Source organism: Rattus rattus, chromosome X, assembly GCF_011064425.1.
Source record: "Rattus rattus isolate New Zealand chromosome X, Rrattus_CSIRO_v1, whole genome shotgun sequence".
Lineage (NCBI taxonomy): Eukaryota > Metazoa > Chordata > Mammalia > Rodentia > Muridae > Rattus > Rattus rattus.
This window is the reverse complement of record NC_046172.1, coordinates 35,250,856-35,277,364: the sequence shown is the minus strand read 5'-3', so window position 1 is coordinate 35,277,364 and position 26,509 is coordinate 35,250,856. Positions and strand designations below refer to the sequence as shown.

Sequence of the window (26,509 nt, the reverse complement as noted above, 5' to 3'; positions counted from 1 at the left end):
ATATTTTCTTATTCTCTGTACTTTGACCAGTTGTGAATCTCTGTATTAAGGGCCATCCGCTGCCCAAAAAAAAAAAAAAAAAAAAAATGAATAGAAAAGCTTTTTTGATAATGGATGAAGTATCACTATTATATGGATATAAAGATAAATTATTTAGAAAGCAGGTTAATTCTATGTCTATTTAGCAAAACAATAATAGTAGATTCTCCCCTATGGTGTATGACCTCCTGCCATAGTCACTGTTCTATTGCTTTGAAGAGACCATGACCAAAGCAACTCTTATAGAAGAAAGCATTTAATTGGGGGCTTGCTTACAGTTTCAGAGATTTAGTCTGTTATCATCATGGCACGGAACATGCCAACAGGCATGGAACTGGACCAGTAGCTGAGAACTTTTTATCCTGATCAGCAGGTAGGCAGGCAGAGAAAAAGAGACTGGGCCCAGCATGGGTTTTTGAAACCTTAAAGTCTATTCCCAGTGACACACTTCCTCCAGCTAATCAACACCTACCCCAACACCCCGTAGTCCTTCTAATCCTTTTAAACAGTTCTACTCCCTGGTGACTAAGCACTTAAATTTATGAGCTTATGGTGTTCATTCTTATTAAACCACCACACTTCCCAAACTACAGGGTTTTGCCTAGATTTAGCAAGCACGAGATGATGCCTCCTGTAGAGCAGAACTGAATCCAATCAGAAATGTAGTTATCCACATAACAATCTTGGTAGACTGGTTACTGTTATAGTTCACAAGATTTACAGCTGCTAAAACCACTGATCACATTTTCTAGCAGACTGCATAGTACCATCTGCCATTATGAACTATGAATTTTTTATATATCCTTACCAACAAAGAGTGAATTATATAGTTGTCTTATATATTTACTATTAAGGTAATGTTTTTCTTATAGTATCTGTTTGATCCTAGGAAACTATTAAATCTATAATATGTATTTATAGAAATGAAGTGGTAGGGCTATCTTACCATTAACTCTTTTTAAATGTACTTATCTTAGTATTTGCTGAACAGAAATATACTTACATAAATCTTTAGCCTTATTTATATTAACTAAGGCAAATGAATGTGTTTGGATCATATATTTGAGTTATATATATTCCCCTTTGTCCTCTGAAAATAGTTAATAGTACACTGTAACTTTCTATCATTGATTTCTCATAGAATTATTAGCTATTTCTCTATATAAATCAAATTTCAAATTATATATTCAAGAAAAATCCTAAAGTTTTGGCATTTTAAGTGTATTCTTCAGAATTCTCTAGAACCTAGGCCAAATTACACTTTTAAAGTTATGATTATTAGTTTTTATTCTATATATCTTATCTCTCCAAGAAGATTATTTTTAAAGGTTTGGATTATAGAATATTTTAAGATTGCATCATTATTAACTTGACAAATATAATAATATTAGTAAATTCCTTTTTCTTAATGTGATTTTTTTTACATGTTTTCTTAGGGAACAAGTTCGATTTAATGGCTTTGGAATTTTCCTCTTCATTATTTATCCTGGAGCATTTGTTGATCTGTTCACCACCCATTTGCAACTTATATCACCAGTCCAGCAGCTAAGGATATTTTGTGCAGGTAATAATTATTTCATTATTTTAAATGTTTATGTGTTGTTTGAGTTTTGATTTTCTGTGGTTTCATTGTAGTAGTCTCATGAAAAATAACATTTAGTTAATAAATTCAGCTTATTAGAGCATCTCATAAGCAATTTTTAAAAAACAATATAAATTACTAAAAATTTAAATTAAAATCGGAAGGGAACACTTCATATTTACTGAAGCAAAGGCATGATCAAAACCTGAAACCACAACTATGAAGAATGTCAAGTTAGCTGAAATATACAAAGAAATGTCCAAAAGTCAAGAGAGAGCGTGAAAAGCCAGTCATGTGATAAACCATAATTCAAGAATGAAGAAAAAGATGGTGTGCAAGTATTGATGTTGGAGTTCAATCAGACAAAAAGACTCACCCACAGATATACAATTATGGAGGGGAGAAATTGTGGGAAAAACAGATCCATCTCAGCTAAAGGAACAGAAGTCAAGTCTACCATAATCCTACATCTCCTTAAATGGAATAACTAAGGCTAAGCAAGTATGGAAGTAGAATTTTTGAACAGGAGACTGTGGTATAAGATAACTAACATGGAGTCAAAAAAGAATTGAGGTGGGGCCAACAACATGGTTCAGTAAGTAAAGACATTTGCTGCCAAGCCTAATGACCTCAGTTCAATTCCTAGGTCCTACATGGCAGGAGGGAGAGAACCAACATCTACAAGTTGTCCTTTGAGTTCTGTGTTTATGCTATGATGTATACATGCACAAAATAAATGGAATGTAATAAAATTTACATTGGGGGCTAGAGAAAGCTCAGCAGTAAAGAGCTCTTGATACTCTTGAAGAGGACATAAATTTGGTTCTCAGTACCCACATGATGGTTCACAGCCCAGGGGATTCAATATACTGCTCTCCACAGGCTATGTAGGCAAAACATTCATACATATAAATGACTCAATTTTTTTTTCTTTAAAAAAATGGGATTGGGTAAAGTAAAAAGCCACAAGTCTTCAATCTAGATTCCCTTACTTTCTTATAGAGTGAATATGATGACTACACTTGAGATTAAGTCAGAAATTATGGTTTGAGTGTCATAGTATACAGTAAGTGATATGAAAAAATACATTTAAACATTTCAAGTGATCATATTGAATGAAAGCATGAAGCACACAAAAGAAAAAAGACCTATCAAGTGAAAATATAAGCCAACTTAAAAAAAAACAAAATATTTTTTCTTATATTATTATAAATTACCCCAAACACAAATGAGATCAACTCTACTGTTAAAATGTCAGGTCGAGATATACATATACATATACATATACATATACATATACATATATATATGTTTCACTATAGGGTGCTTGTATAGCATCTATGAGACCCTGGGTTTGATCCCTAGCACTATAAAAAGAAAAAGCCCTTACTTTAGATTTTAAAACTATCATACTTGTGATGTTTAGAAAATTCTATCTAAAAATTACTCTAATAATTGGAAAATAAAAATGCAGAATATTCTATTCTATGCAAATAATATATCAGCTAATAATAAGGAATATAATATACATTAAAACTAATGACTTTTTTATTTATAATGCATTTTAATTGGATATTTTATGTATTTACATTTCAAATGTTATCTCCTTTCCCCCCTCTCCCATACCCCCTCCCCCTGCTTCTGTGAGGATGCTCCCACTCCCACCCACCCACTCCTACCTCAACACCCTGGCATTCCCCTATACTTAAGACAATGATCCTTCACAGGACCAAGGGCTTCTCCTATTGATGTCAGACACTGCCTTTCTCTACTACATATGTGGCTGGAGCTATGGGTCTGTCCATGTGTACTCTTTGGTTGGTGCTTTAGTCCCCAGGAGCTCTGGTGGGTCTGGCCGGGTATGGTTGGTTGATATTGCTGTTCTTCCTATGGGCTGGAGAGATGGCTCAGCTGTTAAAAGCTAGGCTCACAACCAAAAATAATGACTCTTATTCTGTGAAATAACAATTCACCAAATGAAATAGAACAAGTATAAAGAGAATTATAAATATACTGTATTTATCTATAAATGGAATTTTAAGTAAGAGCATGGGATCTTATAATTAGTTTTATAAAAATAGGTAAGTCATATTGTATATTATGAACACAGATAATTTCTTTTTAAATATCCATGAAATTGATAAAGAAATTCTTATGTTCACGAATCTCAAATCTAAGTAATAAGAAAATTTAAGGAAATTTAGTTTCAGTGGTAGAGCGCTGTTTAGTAATCGCAAGGCTCCTGGGTTCAGTCCTCAGCTCCGAAAAAAAAAAAAAGAGAGAGAGAGAGAGAGAAAAAAAGAAAATTTAAAAATTTGTCTTAGTCACAAATTGGATCCATTTAATTATAATCCATTATTAAGTTTTAATAATTAATCATAACTTGATTGTATGAGTTGTGATTCATTATCCATAAATAATAATGATCTTACTAATATATAATAAATATATTTAGTAAATATAAAGCTTTATTAAAAGTTCAATGCCTCATCCAGTTGTACAATTTGAAATGGAAATAAGTCAGTAAGGCAATAAACTTAAGAAATGTGAAAGCAAGTACAAAATAGGTAGGAATAATGGGGTAGGGAGTGCAGAGATAGTTCAAAGGTTAATGTAAAAAGCATTTGCTGCTCTTACAAAGGACCTGCACTCACATGGCAGTTTACAACCATCCTTAACTCCAGGTCCAGGGAATCTTTTGACCTACAAAAATATCACACATGCATGTACATATATTCAGAGAAAATAATCACACATGCAAAATAAATCTTTTTTAAAAAGAAATAATGGGATAATTAATAAATATAGAATCAAAATATAAAAAATTATAGAACCAGAATGATAAATCTTAAGAGTTATTTGGAAAAACTACAAATGTTAAGGAACAGGAAGAAACAGTTACTGATAGAATTTATATTTAGATTGGTGAATAATATCTGATAAATAGGAAATTGTAGCTATTGACAGAATCTGTATTCACATTGGTGAATAATATCTGGTATACTGAAAATTTTATCAATTGTTAGTGTTTTTTATTCATCTATAAGTGTTTTTAGAAAACAGAATATAAGAATGGGAAAATAGCTGAAATTAACTAATCAGGCTATTAAATGCAAAGAGGAGAAATTATAAAAGTTGATAAAGAATCCCCTTAAAAGTTTTATAGATAGAATATTCAAAATCTTCAATAAATTGTTTTCTTAAGAAAAGATTATAAAGTGTGATGATGCATGCCATAGTAGTCAAAATTGTACCTGTCATGTAAAGCACATTTTAAACATTAAATAATTGCTGAATGTCATTGTAGTAGCTCTTTTCCTTTGATATTATAGTACAATGCACTCATAATACATAGTTAACTCCATGCTTATTTATACAATAACTCTTGTCTGGTAATGTTTATATTGAGGCAACTGTTTAGATATACACAACAGTTAGGATATCTTTTATAATGTTAACTTTTCAAAGTACTATCATAATTTGAAAAGTTTACTTTTATACTAATGCCTTTATACTGCATGCATAATACTCAGAAAATATTCTCAGTTGTTTCTCCACATTTTATTCCATATATATATATATATATATATATATATATATATATATATATATGCATTTTATCACAAGTAGAGTCAAAAAAAAAATCATAGCATAAACTTTTCAAAATCATGTACAGAAAGTCTCTAAGTATCTTTTCATTCTTTTGTTTGTCATAGATAGATTTTTGTGGAGGGTTTGGATTTTTGTTGTTGTTGTTTTCTTTGGCACGTGGTCTCAGTATATAGTCTAGGCTCATCTTGAACACCAGTTCTTTCTTCCTCCACCTTTAGAATTGATCAAGTAGACATATGCCCTCTAATACCTAGTAGAAATTAAGTTTTGTTTTATTAAGAAAATATAGCACAGATGTATATATAATATAAATTTATATGTATATAAATACATATAATAGAGATATAATATATAATATATATTTCACATTATAGATTATATAGCATATATCATAATTGTTATATATAATACAGATTATGTATATTTATATATAAATATATATTATGTTTTATATATATTGTCATATGTGAACTATATAATTTATAATATATTTATTTTTTATTATTTTATATAAACATATTTATACAATAAAAATTATAATATATATTATATATTGCAATAAAGCACAAAATATGGTATATTTCAAGGCAAGGGTGAATTAATATTGGAAATTTTTGAAAAAAATTTATTTTCAGGAAATTTTCCTTATCTAACATGTTAAGACTAAAGACTAACATATATTAATATTTTAAAAACTATACTTAAGTATGTATTGTGATTAAGTAAGGGGAAAGAAACAATTATAATGGGGTTGACAATATGTAGCTCAGTGGTAGGATATTTGTATACTATTCAGACACAAAGTATAAAATTTAAAGGAAATAGACTTTCTTTTTTTCCTAGATCTGATATAAAGTATAAAATTTAAAAGGACTAGACTTTCTTTTTTCCTAGATCTGACATCTACCCTCAGCCTGGCTGAGGGTAGGTAAGAAATCAACTGAAGTAAAATATAGAAAATTCTAGTAAACCTAGATGGGAAACTTATATTCAGTCAGTAACTGGACTGGAGAAACCCAGCGAAGGTTCTGCAACTCGTGCAGGAAGTTGCGCAATCATGTAGGCATGCGCAAAAGAAGCTTTCTTGATTGGTCTGTCGCAGTTTAGTGACGTATCCAGTGGCGTATCCAGTGGCGTGCCCAGTGAAATGTCCAGTGACACGCCCAACGCATGCGTCTTGTCCTCCGGAAACACCTATAAGCGTCTCCGGAAACGCCTTAGTGTCTCAGACGACGGCCTGCTTTTCTCAGAAGCGCACGGTTTTCGTCACGCTCTCTCGGGTTTGTTTTTGTTTTTGGATTTTTTTGGTTGTTGTAGTTTTGTTGGTTGGGGGTTTTTCTTGTTTTGGCTTTGTTTTGTTTAGCACGCAAACGCGTGCTTTTTCTTCCCTGATTTTTTTTCTACTCCACAGCTGTCTCCCACCTGCTTGCTACCCAGGACCGGTACGCAGGTCTCCGCCATGGCCTCAGATACAGAGAAACTTATGTGTCTCACCACAGAAAACGCAGAGATTCCCGCTGATTTTGTGGAGCTGCAGCCGCTCGATGAAATCGAGACGGTTTCTTTGGAAACCAATGTAAGCCAAACCATCGAAGTGTATGGAGATGTAGGTGTTGATTGGGCGCATGGTGGCCACTACCACTCTCCTCTTATTGCTCTGCAGCCACTTGCGGGCAGCAACCTGAGTAATGGAGATCATGATCAGGAAATGATTATCGTGCAGACACGAGAGGAGGTGGTGGACTACCAAGACTCAGACAACCTACTACTCGGTACTGAATTTGAAAGCCAGATGGTTTTGCCAGTTACTGAAGACGACTATCTCCAGCCGACCACTGCCACTTTTTCTGGCTTCATGGCGGCAGAGAATGGTCAAGATGAGCTCAGCCCCTATGGAGGGAATCTCTGTGGTTTGACGACCATTATCGAGGCCGGTGCAGAAGAAGGCGTGAACCCTGACCTGGGTGACAAACAGTGGGAACAGAAGCAGATACAAATCGATGGTCTTGATGGAGAATTTCCCTTCGCCATGTGGGAGGATAATAATTTAAAAGAAGATCCCGTGGCTGAAGAAGAGGCTGGTGAGTCAACCCCCGATTATTCTGAGTATATGACAGGAAAGAAATTTCCTCCTGAAGGAATACCTGGCATCGATCTTTCTGATCCCAAACAACTGGCAGAATTTACTAGCATGAAACCCAAAAAGCCAAAAGGAGACTTTCCAAGACCGGTAGCATGCTCTCATAAAGGCTGTGGGAAGATGTTCAAAGATAATTCTGCTATGAGAAAGCACCTGCACATCCATGGGCCTAGAGTACATGTCTGTGCAGAATGTGGCAAAGCTTTTGTTGAGAGTTCGAAGCTGAAACGTCATCAGCTGGTTCACACTGGAGAGAAGCCCTACCAGTGTACCTTTGAAGGCTGTGGGAGACGCTTTTCCCTCGATTTCAATTTGCGCACACATGTGCGAATCCATACTGGAGACAAACCTTTTGTGTGCCCATTTGATGCCTGCAACAAGAAGTTTGCCCAGTCGACAAACCTGAAATCGCATATCTTAACACATGTAAAGAACAAGAATGACCAGTAAAAAGAAGTCAGAAGATCCTTTTGAAGCCTGGGAAGTATTTTACAGTAATGTGCCTGGGAATAATATGGCCCTTGTTTGAACAGTTTCTAGGAAAGTTATTGCAAATGAATTATGCATATCTGAGGTTTATGTTTTGATAGAGTAAAACTTAAGTTAAAAGTTTTATGTTGATAAGATGCTGTATTTTATACTATAGCGGTGTTTTGGGGGAGTTTCGTTTCAACAGGGAACTAATTCACAAGCCTCATATTGCTAAAGTTGGCCTGAGTTCTTTTAAAGCTGGAGTTTTTTGAGATACTTGGTTTCAACAAGAGACTAAACTATGAACCTCGTATTCCTAAGATACACTATCTTCTACAGTGGTAATTTTATGAAACTTGGTTTCAACAAGAGACTATTTCAAAAACTAGATATCCCAAGATGACCTGTTTTATTCTGCAGTGGTATTTTATGGAACTTGCTTTTGATGGACTAATTTATGAACCACATTGTTTCTAAAAATGATCTGTGCTATTTTGCACTGAAGTTTGAGATTTCAACAGGAGACTAAATTACAAGCCCTGTTGTTCCTAAGATGTTCTACGTTATTCTGTGAAGTGACTTTTTGTGAAGTTTGGTTTCAACAGGGGACTAAATCACAAACTTCATATTGCTCAGGTATCCTATCTTCTGCAATGATGTTTTTTTGAAGTTTGGTTTCAACAAGAGACAATTTCACGAACTTCATATGTTAAAATGGTATTTTTATGAAACTTGCTTTCAACAGACTTCATTTTCCTAAAGTGCCCTGTATTACTCTGCAGTAGTGTTATTGTAAAGTTGATTTTGACATGAGGATAACTCATGAATCTCAAAACATACGTAATGTTGCTAATATGCTCTGTTTTACTCTGTAGTGGTGTTTTTTGAAGTTTGGTTTCAACAGGAGACTTAATTCATGAGCTCCATATTTTTGTTAAGATGTCCTGTCTTACTTTGCAATGTTTTTTTTTCTGTGAAATATGGTTTTGACAGGAGAATAATTCATGAAATTCATGTCAAATTACATTTCTTTATACAACTTTGTGAAAATGGGACTTTGCATTCTCATAAATATTAAGTTTACTATGTTTTAAAATTGTGTGTTCTTTTTTTAAAATTGTGTGTTCTAACTGCTCATGTTTATACTTTTAGGAATATGTTTAGTAATTATATATCTGATTTCTGTGGAGTTGGTGTTTGTAAGTCTTTAAAGAATTGACAGTTTTATGCGTTCATATAATTCTGATAAAGAAACTTTATAGGTTTGTTTGCTGTCTTAAGTTTGGCAGTATTCTTTGATACCAAGACATTTTGTATAAGTTTCTTTTATCTGTATTATACAGTATAGAACGTTAGATGACATAATTTTATTAGCCAGTTTAAACACCTTTTAGTTATTTTATTCTATCCCCAAAAAATACTATTTAGAGTGCTGTTGTGGAGTGTAATTTCTTTAATTAATTAAGAGTAGTGCTTGATTACATAAACCCTTATCTTCTAATTGATTGCATGTTTGATATATACTTTTGTGTTATAGAAAAAGCAAAAATAAAACTGTTTAAAGAATTAAAAATAGCTTGCTTGTGTGAATTGTAGCTAAAAATAAGGCAAAGGAAAACTGCTGCTAGTATCCGTTCAGTAACAGCCAGGATCATTAATATTTATTTAGATAAATGAAATGTGTCTGCTTCACCTAGTTAGTCTTCATTAGTAAATTCAGAATTTAGAGGGGTAGCAGTACTAACTGCAAGCCTGGAAGACAATTGGAAAGGTCATCTGTAAGGTCAAGAAACCGGTGCTATTATATGACTCCACTTTTATTGGCTTGTCCATTCCATATTTCTGTTACTAGTGACAGGGATAGGGAAGGACAGTGTTGTGAATTAGTTTGTCCAAAGGAAATTTTAGTGCATGATGAATTAGAGGTTTTCATGGGTTTTGATTGTTCTGTTTTAGACAAGGTCTTACTCTGTAGCCTAAGCTGGGTTTAAATTCACAATGTAGTCCAAGCTGGCTTGTAACTTGCAGCAATTCTACATCAGCTTCCCAGGTGTTGGGATTATAGGCATGACCCACCATATTGAGATGGATTTTTTTTTTCTTTTTTTCTGAAATAGTCTATTTAGTGAAGTTAGGGGAGATATGGGTATGGCCGTGTGTGTGAATGCCATGGCATAAATGCAAAGATCAGAAGATAATTTACAGGAATCTGTTCTGTTCTATCATATGGGACCTGGGGATGTCACTCAGGTCATCAGGCTTGGGAGCAAGAACACTTAAGCAGTTTAGAAATATCATTGGCCCTGTGGTTTTGTTTTGTTTTGGTTTTTTGTTTTGTTTTGTTTGAAGCTTTGAAAGTACTATAAGAAAACATGTAATATTATAAAATGGGAAATATTTACTACAACAGGGCCAATTAACCATATCCTGGTTTCTGTTTGGAGTTCAACGCCAGCTTGGGTTATGCAGGAAAACTTTTTTTTCATCAAAGACTAAACTTACAATAGATGGGATATTATTTGGGGAAGAAGAACCATGTAAATTATTTTTCATTCCCTTATACATAAATTCTTTGTGGGCCCCATTTTATGACAGATTTTACTGGTTGAGGATCACTAGATAGACATTTCAGCTTGTTCACAATTCTTGACCCATGTACCAAAAATCTAGAGCCCAGTATTGTGCTTCTTTTAAAGCAGTTATTCTAGTAACATACCAGCTTCAAACTTGGTGGCAAATTTTCCTTAGAGGACCTACCACAACAGTGTCATAATCTTCATTTCCACTTATTCACAATTTTACATGACAGGTACCATGCTCACTCACATTTTCTACTTTCCACAGCATATTATCAGAATTGTTAGGGAAACTGTATAGCCAGAGAGCTATGACTAGAGATGTTCAGAAAGCACACAATATGGCAGGTCTTTGAGAAACATGTTCTACTAAAAACATCACATTTCAAAGTAGTTTAAAATACTCCTGACAGAAATGCACAAAAACTAGCCCCCTTCTATATAGACTCTTATCCCCTCCCCCAAGATAGTCATAACCTTCCCTGGTTCAGTATCCCACTTTACTCTGTTTGTACCAAAACAAACAAACAACAACAACAACAAAAAAAACCCCGATTTTATCGCATAAAAAATACTTTAAACTTAAAAATACGATAAGGTAGAATTTTCCCCTTTTTAATAGCTGTTTCTAGAGCTACTAGAACACTGCATTTACAAAATAGTTGATAAAAATAACCCTCTGGAAAACTGGGCAGTGGTGGCACAGGTGGTAGCACATGCTTTTATCCCAATATTAGGAGGCAGAGGCACGTGGGTCTCTGAAGTTTGAAGCCTGGTCTACAGAAGGAGTTCCAGGACAACCAGTACTACACAGAGAAACCCTATCTTCAAAATTCTCTGAAGACAGAGACAGACATGATGCATGGTTTATTAGACATGGCCTCTTTTTTTTATGGCCTTCAGAGGCTGGAACCTCAGTTTCTGTCTCTTGGTTTTCTGCAGGTAGATCTTTTAGTTTCTTTGTCAACCACTTCAGCATGTTTGTCCTTTGCTCCCTTCTTCCCTTTTGTTTGCACTTTTTGTCTGATGAATAATCACCCCAGTACTACCTCACCCACAATCCTTTGAGATCCATCTTGGCTTCTGGATAAACATTGGCAGGAGCAGTCACCGCCCCCTGGTGGAGAAATGCTTGAGCTTTTTTTCTACTTTCCTAAGGTCTGCTCTGCACTGCTCTCACACATGCATTCTTGCTTAAGATCCTCTACACAAACAGTAAAAGCACGCTGTTTATCACAAACCTGTTAAAAGCAGCTTAAGCAATCATTAATAGGAAACTTTATAAACAAATAGGTTTACAGGCAGGAGAAATGGCTGAGCCCTTAAGAGCATGTATTCTAGATGTGAATTCAGTTCCCAGCACCCACATGCAACTGCCTGTAGTTCCAGCTTCAGGAGATCCCATATATCTGGCTTCCACAGGTTCGTTCATACATTAAATAATTAAAAAGCGTTTTGTTTGTTTGAGTTTCCCTGTGTAGCCCTGGTTATCCTGGAACTCACTCTATAGACCAAGCTGGCCTCAAACTCAGATCTGCCTGCTTCTGCTTCCTGAGTGCTGGGATCCATGTTGTTCATCACCACTACCTGGCTAATTAAAAGATTTTAAATGATAGATGTATAATTCATGTGTGTCAGATCTAAAACATGAGATAGATGAGACACTAAATATGGAAAAATATCAAAAGTGATCAAACTATTGTTGATAAACAATTTGATACTGAGGCATTGGACAACTTGGTGGATAAAGATTTTTGCTGCCAAGCCTCATGACCTAAGACATCAGATGCCTCATGGGAGAAGGCAAAAACCTTCTCTTAACAAATTGTCCTTTGACTTCCACTTGTACACTACAGCACAGATGAGCATGCATACACACGCTAAAATAATATTTAAAATTTTAAATTGATAATAGAGTTTAAAATCTTTCAAATTTCTTTGTGTATATGCAGGAACATGTACACGGGAGCTGTGAGTCAGAGGACAATTTACAGAAGTCAGTTTTTAGGATCCCACCATGGGATCCCGGTGCTGAATTTAGGTCCTCAGGTTTATACAGAAAACACTTTCACCCAGAGTCATCTTAGTTGATCAAAATACATTACATACATGTATGAAAATAGCACCATGATACACATTATTATATATAATTACTCTAAATTAGATGTTAAAAGATTGCTGGATCTGACCACATAAATTTTAACTTTTTTTTTTTTTTATTCTTTTTTTCGGAGCTGGGGACTGAACCCAGGGCCATGCGCTTGCTAGGCAAGCGCTCTACCACTGAGCTAAATCCCCAACCCCAAATTTTAACTTTTAAACCTGGAATTGGGAATTTGGCCTAATTGGTAAAGTATTAGTTCCATAAACATGACAATTTGCATTCAGATCTTCAGCACCCACAGAAAAGGCCATGAAGACAGCTGAATATGTGAGGTCCAAGTTCAGCAAGAGACTATCTCAAAATATGAAGGGAATGGGGAAAGGTGGAAAATGATTAAAGAAAATACCTGATATCAACTCATTACCTCCACACTCATGCACACACAGGTACATGTATCCACATATTTATATGCAAAAAAAATTCTTCATGATTTGTTCTTTTGTGTTCTATAAGGTACCAATTATCCTGATGTTACTCTCCATGATGATTTCATTATTAAAATTAAAAGTCTCTTTTATACCAAAATTAAAAACTTTGTAGAGGGGCGTGTGTGTGCGTGCGTGTGTGTGTGTGTGCGCGCACACATGCGTGCATTTACCCAAGCATGCACTGTGGAGACCAGAAATGTCCACATCTTCTCCCCTCCCACCTTGGTGAGACTGTCTTTCACTGAACTTACAGCTCATGGTTTTAGAATGGGTGGCTAGTGAACCACTAGGATATATCCGTCTTCACCACACACACACACACCCTCCGTGCTGAAATTACACATAGGTGACCCTGTGCTTGACTGTTATGCAGATTCTAGAGGTCTCAGTTTGGGATCATATGCTTGCATTGCAAACGTTTTACCTACTGAACCATTTCCCCAGCTCTAAGAACTTTGCCTTCTAATTTGAGGTTTCTGTCAAAGAACATGAATATGTTTGAATTAATGAGATATACTGAGTGTGTATTCTATAAAGGAGGCATAGTTAGAAGGTGTTGATTCTATTTGTATTAAACCATAATCACATAGTCCTCATAATTATAGTATTAAATGCATTTCAGATTTTAGTATCTGAAAAGAAGGCAGACTCTTAGTGAGCATCTGTCTGCTGCAGTAAGTAGATCCATCTGTCTCACAACTCCTGGTCCATTTATGATCTTAGCAGGATTCCCATGTGTTAGGAAGTCCAGCAAATTCTATTGTCACTGTTGAACTTAACAGTTGCTCTCTCTCTTTTCAGGTATATGGCATAATTTTGTCCTTGCTCTCCTTGGTATTTTAGCTCTTGTTCTCCTCCCAGTAATCCTCTTGCCTTTTTACTACACTGGAGTTGGGGTACTTATCACTGAAGTCGCAGAGGTAAATAATGAATCACCTAGGGTGTTCTTTCAGATGTTCTACTGTAACATTTACAATCCTTTCAACTGCAAACAGTGTTGGTTTTTTTTTAATGTGATGAAAGTTGTTTTTTGTTATTGTTGTTGTTGTTCTATACCAAAGAGGTAGATTATTAGTAAAATGCATTATTTATCTTTACTGTTTATTTTATGTCTGGTTTTCTGCACTACTAAGAATGATAGGCTACCCATCCAAAACATTTTGTAGCAGTTTTAAGTTGTTGCCAGTTCCGTATTTTCTTTGCTACTATGTTATCAAGTCTGTCTTAAGATCATTTCAAGGGGAAAACTACCTTTGTCTGTACATTTGGGACTGTGTTTCTATAAAAACTTATCTTTTGGTTTTTGTCCACTAAGGATAAAGTAAATTGAACTTGTAAAAATCTTGAATTTGTAAAAATTTTATTTGATGTTTATATGTGCCACACATATGTGGGTGCCAGCAAAGGCCTTCTAGAGGAAGGTGTTTGATTCCCTGAAGCTGAGTTAGAGCTGCTTGAGAGCTACCTGACCTAGGTGCTGTGAACCAGACTCAGGTCCTTTGCAAGAACAGCTTCTAACTGCTGAGCTATCTCTCTTGAATTTTAATTAGCAGTTATTTTGTGCATGTTTATAGTCTGTGTTCATGTGGGTCCATACATGTATGTAGGTGTGAAAGCACATGCATGTTGATACATGTGGAGGCCAGAGGTTGACATCACATGTTTTCCTCAGTGCTCTCAATAAAAATAATACTTATTCATTTGTGAGACAGGGTCTCCCATGTATACCTAGATGTCCTGAAACTCAGTATGTAGAGTAGATTTGCCTTGAATTCATAGAGAACTCATAGAGGAACTCATAGAGATCCTCCTGCCTTTGCCTCCTCAATGCTGGGTTTACACAATCATACCTTTACCTATTTTTAAAAATTGTAATATTTTATGTGTATGGATGTTTTGCCTATATCATGTACCTGACTATTGCCCATGGAACCCAGAAAAGGGTTTTGGATCCCCTGGAATTAGAGTTACAGAGAGTTGTGAGTCATTGTATGGGTACTGGGAATAAACTCCTGCCTTTCCAGCCTGTGCTCTAAGCCACGAAGCCATCTTTCTAGTCCTCCTCCTTAATTTTTAAGATAGGGCCTCTTACTGAACCTGAAGATCACCAATTTAAGATAACTGGTGAGAAAGCCCCAGGGATCTAATTGTCTCTGCCTCTTAGGTATTAGGAATACAGATATGAGTTACTAGTGTATGTGTGTCGGGGAAGGGGGAATCTTGAGATCCAAAATCAGGTCGTCATGTTTGCACAGCAAGCATTTACCAACCGCTGCCTCCCTAGCTTGTTTCTGTAAATTTTGGATCTGTTCTGTTTCATTTTGTTTTTTCCATCGAGGCTTACACAGATTTTTTTCTTTTAAAAAATTATTTTGAGACAAAGTCTGACTATTTAGCCCTAGCTACTCTCAGACTCACAGAGGTCTACCTGCCTGTGCTTCCTCGGTGCTAAAACTACGGGGGTATGTCACCTCACCCGGCTGATTTATTTATGTTTAAAATGACAGCATTTGTTTATATTCATTGGGTACATATTTATTCAGTTTAATTTTAAAGATTTATTTATGTATATGTTTTATGTACCTGAATGCTCTGTCTAGAATGCTTCTGTCCCAGAAGAAGGCATCAGATCCCATTACAGATGGTTTTGAACCGCCATGTGGTTGCTGGGATTTGAACTCAGGACCTCTGGAAGAGCAACTGGTGCTATTAACTGCTGAGCCATCTCTTCAGACCCTGTTTTTGTTTGTTTGGTTGGTTAGTTGGTTGGTTTTTTGTTTTAGTTTTAAAAATATTATTCTTTGAGAAGTTTATATAGTATATTTTGATCATATTTACTCCCTTTAACTCTTCCCAGATCTACCCCAACCTCCCTGTCATCTACAACTTCATGTTCCCTTTTTTCCTTTTAATTTGCTAACCCATGGGCTCTAATTTGTGCTGACTTCTGGATGTGGGGCCATCCATTGGAGAGTAGTTTGTTGGTCTTATTTTTTTCTTCCATTAGAGTTTGGGTTTTTCTCTGTTTGACTTTTTAAATTTCCTTTATGTGCATGTTTGGGGGTTTTGCCAGCATGGGTGTCTGTTTACCATTGTGTGATTATCACCCATGGAGGACAGACGAGTGCATTGGATTTCCTGACTGGTGTGAGCCACTGTGTGTGTGCTGGTAATGAAATAAACAGAGTTATCTCTCCAGTCCCGCATACTGCTTTTGATCTTCATCCTTTTATGCTGCAGGGGATCAAACTCAGGACCCGGTTCATACTAAGCCTGTCTTGTATACCCTGCTGCTTTGTTATTTGAATATTAATAATCAACAAACAGGTTTTTTTTTCTTTTGAAGTTGTGAAAACTTCATAACCATGGTAAACTGGGGAATGCAATTCCAGCTGTTTTGCTATAAATTTTGGATTTAGAGATGGGTTATTTTATGCATTAGTCAAAATATTATGCTTTGAAGAAAACTCCCATCTGAATGGTAAGGAATGGAGGCATGGAGAGGGTAGTTAGAGGGAGGTGGGAGATGAATAAGTTAATACATTGTGTGAAATTGTCAAAGAAATAATAAAACTGTTTAAAAGATTTGACTTTTAATTAGTGAAGTGTCTATTACTGGGCTAATAAAAATTGTTTATACCTTGCTATTATACATTGTCTGCTTTGATTTTCCTCCCAAGGACTCACCTGCCATTGGACCCAGAGGCCTTTTTGTGGGAGACCTTGTTACTCATCTACAGGATTGTCCTGTTACTAATGTGCAAGATTGGAACGAATGTTTAGACACCATTGCATATGAGCCCCAAATTGGGTACTGTATAAGTGCATCAACGTTACAACAATTAAGCTTCCCAGTTAGAGGTGTGTGCATATACTTGATATAACACAATGCTTCAAGTACTAGTTCCTTCCATTACTGACCCTGAGATATCTATGATTTATTTTGTTCCTTTAAAGCAAATAACTAAAGTAAATAGGTGCAAATTAATAGATATTCTTCTTAGTATGTTGGATATTTGTTTCCTTTATTATAAATTGTTGAACTAATTTTTCTATATTATATTTTACTTTTAGAATTCTACTTTCTAATTCTTTCTGCTCTCAAAACAGTTTTATTTAGGTTGAGTGTATAACTCAGTGGCAGAAGATTTACATAATGTGTACAAAGACCTGAGATCCATTTTTTTAAAAGATTTATTTAATGTATATGACTACACTGTAGCTGTATTCAGACACACCAGAAGAGGGCATCACATCCCATACAGATGGTTGTGAGCCATCATGTGGTTGCTGGGATTTGAACTCAGGACCTCTGGAAGAGCAGTCAGTGCTCTTAACCACTGAGCCATCTCTCCAGTCCTTTAATACAGATTTTTATTTAAAATAAAGGATATTGGGAAACGAAAGGCCCTCTGCACATTTAGAAGAATCCCTTCCCCTTTTTTGCTAAAATATACTTTAACAGAAGCAGTTCTAATAGTTATGTGTGGATATTAACATGTCCAAACCTATGTGGGATAGTGTTCATTAGTGTATTTTGTATAGCAGAAAATCCAGGGAGGTTACCTTGACTTCTAAAAAGACCTGAGAATTGAGTTTGTTTTCCTGTACAGCAGTTGAAATGGCTGAAGCAAGTTTCTTCTGAGAACCTGCTACATTTATTTAACTTTGCAAAGGTCACCTCTCAAATTCTGTTCAGATTTAACCTTCCATATATCCATGAGTCTTTTCTTATAAGACATTTTCTTTATTTCTACATTCCTTTATTGTGTGCATGTATATGTCTGTGTGTGTTGGGGGAGTATTGCACACATGTGAAGTTGTGTCTCTCCTTCCAACTTTCTGTCGGTTCTGGGGATGGAGCACAGACCATCAGGCTCTGGTAGTAGAGTGACAAGCATCTTTACCCTCTGAGCTGTTTCACCAGTCCCCACCCAGGTAAAGTTTTTAGACTTTAGGGTTTTTTTTATTGTGGTGTTATGCTTTTTAAATCTCTACAACTTCTCACAATCCCTGTCGTTTTTTAAATGTCATGTGTTTATTGAAACTGAGTCACTTGTTTTCTCAAACTTTACATAGTCTGTCGTTTTCAAATTTAGAGGCTTGGTTTGATTCATTATTCTTTCACCTTCCTTCATACCTTCTTTGGCTTCTCCATCCCTCCCACTCTCTTCCTTTTCCCTGTCTGTCTTTTTCTTTTCACCCCCTTTCCTTCCCTCCTTCAAGATATTTCACAGGTAATGCTTGGCACTTTGTTTTGTATGACTAGGAGATGTTAGATATCTAGCGTTCTGTTAAATAATAATAATTTACATATACATATACATATACATATACAGCCACCCAATTAGATAAGATGGATGAATCAGAGAAGTGCAGGCTGACAGGAACCGGATGTAGATCTCTCCTGAGAGACATAGCCAGAATACAGCAAATACAGAGGCGAATGCCAGCAGCAAACCACTGAACTGAGAATAGGACCCCCGTTGAAGGAATCAGAGAAAGAACTGGAAAAGCTTGAAGGGGCTCGAGACCCCATATGTACAACAATGCCAAGCAACCAGAGCTTCCAGGGACTAAGCCACTACCTAAAGACTATACATGCACTGACCCTGGACTCTGACCTCATAGGTAGCAATGAATATCCTAGTAAGAGCACCAGTGGAAGGGGAAGCCCTTAGTCCTGCCAAGACTGAACCCCCAGTGAACGTGATTGTTGTGGGGAGAGTGGTAATGGGGAGAGGATGGGGAGAGGAAGCCCATAAAGAAGGGAATGGGAAGGGTTAGGGGGATGTTGGCCAGGAAACTGGGAAAGGGAATAATAATCGAAATGTAAATAAGAAATAAGTTAATAAAGATAAAAAATGTCAAGAAAAAAATAATAATACTTATTATTATTAATTTAATTAAATATTATTATTATTTTTTATTACCAATCTGATTCTTTAAGGTTGAAACATTTGCCAGAGTTGCTTATTCTCAAAGGTCACTTTTGAGAATTAGCTAGACCTTTCTTCACTGTATTTCAGGAAGAGGCTTGAGTTACTATCACAGAACCTAAAACTCACTCTAGCTTTAGTTTTGTGGGTGGGTCAGTTAATGAAGAAAACTACTAACCTCTACTAAGTTCCTCTGCTTTGTTCTTTCCTTTTTGTTTTTGTTGGATTTTTTTTTAATCTTACTTACTCACTTTATATCCCTCTCACTGCTTCCCTCCCAGTCACCCCCTCCCACAATTCTCTTTTTTTTTTTTTTTTTCTTATTCCTTTTTTTTTTTTTTTTTTTGGATAGGATCTCATGTAGTCAAATTTGCCTTGAACTCAATACATAGTTGAAGATGACCTTAAACATCTGGTCCTTCTGCCTTTGCTTTTGCCTCCTATGTGTTGGGTGAAATCCTGAATCAAATCAATCCTCTAAACATGTGTGTATGCCAACTTGCCTGGCTTATTGGATGCCAGTGTTCAACCCCACAGTTCCATGTGTGTTACAGAAATACTATAACAACTAAGCTATACCAACACCAAGCATCTAAGTGCAACTTCTTGTTTCAAATTGGGTACCCTTTTAGTATTATAAAATCAGACTATAGTCTGTAGCTATCTAAGTAGATACTGCATTATCAGTTGCTTTCAAATTCTACTTACTGTTTTTGTCTTTTAAAATAGTTTTTATTACAAGTGTACTTCTATGTAATTGATGCTAAGTACTGTGTTTCTCTTTAGCATACAAACGACTAGATGGTTCTACTGAATGCTGTAACAATCCACAGCCTCACAGATGTGTGCTTTTCCTACAGAAATAATTTTAATAAACGTTTGGTAAGTTATTCCAAAGACAATCTTACTTGTCTGATATGATTATTGCAATAAATATATAAAGCTAAAACAAAGGCTATAATACCTTCTGTCTTTATCTACTTTGTGTCACTGAATTAAAACCTCCATGTTTCAGATGCCACATTTTATCTGAGAATCTACAAATGCATAGTGGTAGGATATCCTATATAGCAGAACATGGAGTATTGAAATTTTACTTATAGTAGGTACACATTAATAGCATGTTTTAATATCAAGGTCATTCCTAATCTGCTAGGTGACAAGAAAAGCATGAAGGAATACAAGCTAGATTTTTCTTGTTAATAACTACTTTTTCACATTGACTAATACTGTATTTTTAGCATACGTGTCTACCTGCCCGGAAAGCAGTTGAAGCCACTCAAGTTTGTAGAAGCAATAAAGATTGCAAAAGCAGCTCCAGCTCAAGCTTCTGTATAGTGCCATCCTTGGAAACTCACACTCGGTTAATAAAGGTGAAACACCCCCCACAGATTGATATGCTCTATGTAGGGCACCCACTGCACCTTCACTACACAGGTGAGTATTACTGGGGTAGTTCTGCAGATGTCATTAGGATCACATATAGGCTCAGTTGCTTTGATTCCATTTATTATAAATTTGGTCACTTATCAACATTTCATTAACTTGTTCTTAAGCATTAAGTGGAAGTAAAGTAAAAGAAAAATAATCAGCCTATGGAAAATGACACTTCTTTTTTCTTCCCTATAATTTTCGCTCAAGTCAGATAGATAATCTCTCAGATATTTTCCAAGAGCTCACAGATTGTATCGAACTTCTCCAAGACAGTGGGAACTGTGGTGTGCTCTTGTCATTACCAGAATATATAAAAGTGCACATGTATGTTTTGTCTTTTGAGATAGGGTCTCATGTAGCCAAGACTGGCCTGAAACTCTCTGTACTGCAGACAGTCTTGACCTGCTGAGCCTCCTGTTTGAAAGCTGGGGTTATAGGGGTTACACCACCACTCCCTGTTTTATATGTTCCTGGAGATAAAACCTAGGGCGTCATGCATCCCAGGCAACCACTCTACCACCTGAGCTTTATCCTCAGCCCAATATGAATAATTTTATAATCATTTCATAGTGACATGTTGATTGTTCTAAATACATAACTTCTCCACATACTGAACTATTATATGGTCCTACTCCTTTTATTGTACAGTATTCCATGTTACTTTTGAAAATTGGGTTGCTATTTTTCAAAAGTAACATATGCTTACTTAAAGTATATAATTTGGTACTTTTTAGTATATCCAGAGGTACGTAAGTATCACTTGCTATGTCTCCCCAACATCCCTTGCCCATGGCAGCCACTAATAGGCTGTTTTATCAATGTGTCTATTCCCTAATTTCATATAAATTGAATATTTACAAGTTGCTTATTTCATTAACATAATATTTTCAAGGTTTATCCATGGCTGACCATAGTTTCCTTTTTCATTTATCAGTAGATGAATATTTTTATCTTATGTTACCTTTAAAAAGCATTGCTCTGTATTTATTTTGCCTTTGCTTTTAGACAGAAACTCACCATGTAGCCCTGGCTGGCCTGGAACATGCTATAGACACTTGGCTTACCTCAAACTCATAGAGATATGCCTGTGGCTGACTCCTGAGTGTCAGGACTACAGGCACACACTACCACACAATAAATATAGTTTTGGGGTTGTTTGTTTGTCAAGACATGGTCTCACTGTGTAGCCCTAGCTATCTTGGAACTCACTTTGTAGACCACCCTGGCCTCTAACTCAAGTTGCACCTGCCTCTGCCTCTGCCTCCCAGGTGGTGGGATTAAAGGTGTCCCAGCATGGTGGCTTGCTTTCTAACTAGATAGTGCAAGCCACCTGTATCATTTTCCTTGTCTATTGGTTTGCTGGATGGTAAGTGTAACTCCGGGATGCAGCTATTGAGTAAAATCTCCATAAATGCAAAGATGGTTCTGGTTGGGTTTAATTTAGCAATGTGGACTATGAGTTTTACCTAATGACAGGATACATTTTAGATACTTTGAACCAAAACAGGGTTATGGAGTCCACAGAGTTCAGGGAGTTTAACTCATGTTAATCTTTATCTTAGCAATAAGGAAGCAATCGTTAAATAGCATAATAATTGGAACAGATGCAATTTTTATAATACATTTCTTTGAAAGGATAAGAATGTTTTTGATATAACTTATATTTTCAAGTCACGTGTTGTATTTGGTAGTTTAATTAGTATGTAGTCTGCTTTATCTTATAACCTCAAAATGCAAGTGTACATTAAGACATGAGTTTTTTCATTATATTATTTTTAGTGTATGTTTGATGATAACTGCTTCTCTTCTTTCCTCACTCCCTCTTTTTTGTTTTGAAATGTCTTGCTATATAGCTCTGGCTGGCCTAGAACTTGCTGTGTAGATCAGGCTAGACTCACAAACATCCTTTTGCCTCTGCCCTCCAGGTAATGGAATTAAAGGCCTGGTATTTGGTAGATAGCATTCTTGCATGTATGTTGGAAAGGTTTGCTATGCCATTTTAATAGACTCGTACAATTTTTGACTATATGGTGAATGTATAATGTTGTTGTTTATTGTGCTATAAATAATATTTATTCCTTGTTTTTCATTTTTAGTGAGCATTACAAGTTTTATCCCACGTTTCAACTTTCTAAGCATAGATCTGCCAGTGATTGTGGAGACATTTGTCAAGTATCCTTTATGGTTTGAAAAAATGCTTTAGAAGTATGCCGTTTGTAGCTTTATCCTTTTTACCACGAATAGAGCATTACAGAGGCCTTATCGTTTAATTGCTTACAACCAAAAAAGAGGCATAAAGGATGAAAGAGGTCAGGTTTTACGTATGAGGGGAAAGTCAGTGAAGGAAACTCCATCAGCTATAGACAAAGATTAGGATACAGGGAGGAGGATCTTGGAGGAAGAGCAGCTGGCATCACAATGGCCTGGCTGCCTGGAAGTGCCTGAAGCACACACAGAAGCACTGTCTCCACTGCTCTGCCAGCTTCCTCAGAATTCCAAGGGGCAGTCTTCTGCCAATGCACCTCAAGTATGTCTGCTTGCCATGTGCATGAAGTACCCACATATGATTGTGAGCTGTCATGTGGGTACTTGAATCGAACCCAGATCCTCTGCAAGAGAAACCAGTTGAAATTTAATTTAAAAATTTGAAATTTTTAAAACTTGAAAATTTAATTTATAAGAAGTTTATAAATGGTGAAGTTTCAGTTAAATTGTGAGGTGATAGATTCTGCCCAACTTAAGCTTATTAAAAAATCTCAGCAACTGAAGGGTAAGTCTCACACACACAGAAACCTACTGAACTGTTCTGAGGGAGGACTGCCTAAGGAAGAACAAATCAATTTCCTTTTTTTGAAAGATGTTATTTATTTATTATATATAAGGACATTGTAGCTGTTTTCAGACTCAGTAGAAGAGGGTATCAGATCCCATTAAAGATGGCCGTAAAGATGTGGTGGCTGGGAATTGAACTCAGGACCTCTGGAAGAGCACCCGGTGTTCTTAACCGCTGAGCCATCTCTACAGCCCCAATTTCCATTATAAAAGAGCAAACTAAAAGAAAAACACTTCTTTGGTCTTTACCAGTATTTTTTTTCCCTATTTCCAACAAAATAAATAACCAGTTACTGAACAGTATGTATAATCAAGATTGTACCTTGTCTGTGACTTTGTCACAGAAAATCTTATAGATTATAGTAAAATTCAACAAAGCCCAAGAGTCAAAAAATGTTATTACTTAATATAAAATAAAATGTGCTATCAAAAGTAATTTTGTGGGTTGGAGAGATGACTCCTTATTTAAAAGCACTTGCTGTTCTTTCACAGGATCTGAGTTTGGTTTCCAACACCTACATTGAGTAGTTCACAGTCCCTATAATTCCAGCTCCAGAAGATAGGGCCTACACAGGTACCCACATACGTGTACATGCACACACACAAATAAATAATAGAGTAAATACCTTTTTAAAAGTAAGTTTTGGGTACTGAAGAAATGGCTCAGCAATTAAGAGCACTAACTGCTCTCCCAGAGGTCCCAGGTTCTACTTCCAGCATTCACATAGTGGCTTACAACTATCTGTACTGCCAGTTCCAGTGTATCCAACATCTGTTCTGACCTCCATGGGTTTCTGCACACATTTGGTGCACATTTACACAAGCACATATATACAAATAAATAAAAATAAATATATTTGAAGTAAATTTGGGACTGGTGTATTGGTGCATGCTTATAATCCTATCACTTGGGAGGCTGAAAACAAGATTATCACCAGCCTGTGCAGCAAGATCCAGTCTCAAAATTTAAAATACTAATTTGGGGGCTAGTATTATAGTTCAGTGCAAGAACATTGCCTGGTGTGCACAAAAACCTAAGATTTGGGCACTTTTTTCCTTTATTTTTTAGTCCTTCGCATTCCTTTCTTTGTTGTATCATTAAAGGATTACAAAAGCATAACTTCTTAGAAATCCATTGTAGATTTGTTAGTCTGTCTTTTTGTAGTTTGCTTTTCTACAGAAAGTTTTAAAAATCGAGGTATAAGAAAGAATGTTATGGGAGTTGGGGATTTAGCTCAGTGGTAAAGCGCTTGCCTAGCAAGTGCAAGGCCCTGGGTTTGGTCCCCAGCTCGGAAAAAAAAAAAAAAGAAAAGAATGTTTTGGATTTTGTTTTGTTTGGCTTCTCATGTTTTGGTTTTTTGGTGGTGGTAGTGGTGGGTGTTTTGTTTTGTTTTTGGAAACAGTGGCTTTTCTATGTAGCCCTGGCTGTCCCGTAATTAGATCTGCAGACCAGGCTGGCCTCTAAATGCCTCTGCCTCCTGAGTGCTGGGATTAAAGGCCACCACTGCCCAGCTTTAAGTGTTTTCTTTTGGTTTGCTTTGGGTTTCTTCTGTTGTTCTTGTTGTTGTTGTTGTTGTTGTTGTTGTTGTTGTTGCATTGTTTAGTTTTGGTTTTTTATTGGGGGAAGGGAATAAGAAAGAATGTTACAGACTTAAAATAGAGAAACCTACAGTAATTTCGCCTACTGGTCCAGTGTCTTCTGACTTCTTAAAAGATGATTTCCACTTGTATCTCAGAGCTAGCTCCTTAACTGATTGTTACCCAGATACCTGATTTCTCTTTCTGGAGCCCTGGCTATTGTTAATGCAGTGCCCTGCTTTGCCCTGGACGGTCAATGGATTTTAAACTCTTTCCTGGATGCTACCCTGACTTCAGTGATTGGAGACAACGATGTCAAAGATCTAATAGGATTTTTCATCCTGCTTGGTGGCAGTGTACTTTTGGCTGCCAATGTGACACTGGGACTCTGGATGGTTACAGCACGGTAATATTTGCTCTTATCCAACAGAATTAAAAAGTATAGCTACATGGTAATATCTGTTGCCATTGAAATTCTTACTAGGTATGAAATGTAAAGTGTTTCCTTAAAACATCTTGGCCAACCTCTTTGAGCTCCTAATATCTAGAGAATCCAAAAACTCTGTAAAAGACAAATGGAGGAAATGAAAAACATAATTCCTGACTACATTCTACTCTGAAAGATTGAATGTGAAAACTCTGAATGTTTGTTGAATAATTTGTAAACAAGTGAAAATTCATTCATGCAAATTTCCATTTTTGTATGACTATATAGCATTTGAAATAGTAAAAAGGAAAAGCAGAAAAGCGTGTGCTTGTAGGCATGTCGATGCGTCGTGTCATTCTACTAGTATTTGAAACCAACTTGCCTATCCAGGTAAAATGTACTGAAAAAGTGCAATTAAGATGATGTAGTGGTGCACACCTATAATTCCAATACTTTACTGTATGTGTTTGGTAGGCTACTTAAAAGATCATGAATTCAAGGCCATCATCTTTAGCTATATAGTTGGGTTACAGACCAGCACTGGCCACATAGCAAGACCCTGTCGCACACGCTTGTAGGCAGGCATGCGTACAAGCAGGCATGTGTAGACACACACACACACACACACACACACACACACACACATCAGTGATTGAGGGAGGCTAGACCTTGGTTAAATGGAATATAGAGCAGGTGCTCTTGGTTTTATAACTCTTGTTTTTATCTTGTTTGAAAAGTATTTTAAAGTTTAATGGTGTTATTCTACACTCTGATTACAATTCTATGAAACTATCTGCTAACATGGAAGCAAAAAGAAGTGATACCAAGTAAATGAACAGTAGATAAGGCCTGTGTTATAATAAGACAGTTTGCTGCACAAGTATTACCTTTTTCATAGTGTAGGTCCACACCCTTACAACATCCTAGCCTTGTTATATAGAGTATGCTGCAGGAAAAATCTCCCATAGCAGCATGTGAGCTCAGGCAGTTAGAGGTGAACTTGAGAACTAAACTAAATCCTCTAACAGATCACCACAGAACTTCAGCAAATCTACTTCCTACTTCCTAGAGCTTTGCAGCTTAGAACTCTTCCAGGGTAGACCTCTTCCTTCCTTTATGCTGCAAGAACATTGAACCCTGAGCCATACTCTGTCCTCACCAGCACCTAGTATGTTTCTCTCTGTTGGCAGGATTAAACACCTAATAATCTTTGCTTTCCATCTCCCCCTAAGCTACCTCTTGAGTACACAAACAACTTGGTAGTCTAGTGAGAATGGCTGCACAAAC

The 26,509-nt window shown here is 36.2% G+C and overlaps 2 protein-coding genes across 2 annotated transcripts in view; both read left to right on the top strand.

Annotated features, from left to right (window-relative positions):
* The window catches only part of Mbtps2 (membrane bound transcription factor peptidase, site 2), a 46,636-nt gene extending 21,385 nt beyond the window's left edge, over positions 1-25,251 (top strand). Inside the window, 8 exon segments of the mRNA XM_032889661.1 lie at positions 1,476-1,603; positions 13,814-13,932; positions 16,693-16,873; positions 19,738-19,778; positions 19,780-19,833; positions 20,193-20,388; positions 22,482-22,557; positions 24,983-25,251. Coding sequence (XP_032745552.1) covers positions 1,476-1,603; positions 13,814-13,932; positions 16,693-16,873; positions 19,738-19,778; positions 19,780-19,833; positions 20,193-20,388; positions 22,482-22,557; positions 24,983-25,205 — 1,018 coding nt within the window. The 3' untranslated portion in view covers positions 25,206-25,251.
* Positions 1,495-9,417, top strand: Yy2 (YY2 transcription factor). The gene is made up of 2 exons (XM_032889662.1): positions 1,495-1,603; positions 6,645-9,417. The coding sequence occupies exon 2, from the start codon at positions 6,693-6,695 to the stop codon at positions 7,821-7,823; it is 1,131 nt and encodes a 376-aa protein (XP_032745553.1). The 5' UTR covers positions 1,495-1,603; positions 6,645-6,692; the 3' UTR covers positions 7,824-9,417.
* Positions 25,252-26,509: the final 1,258 nt, after the last annotated feature.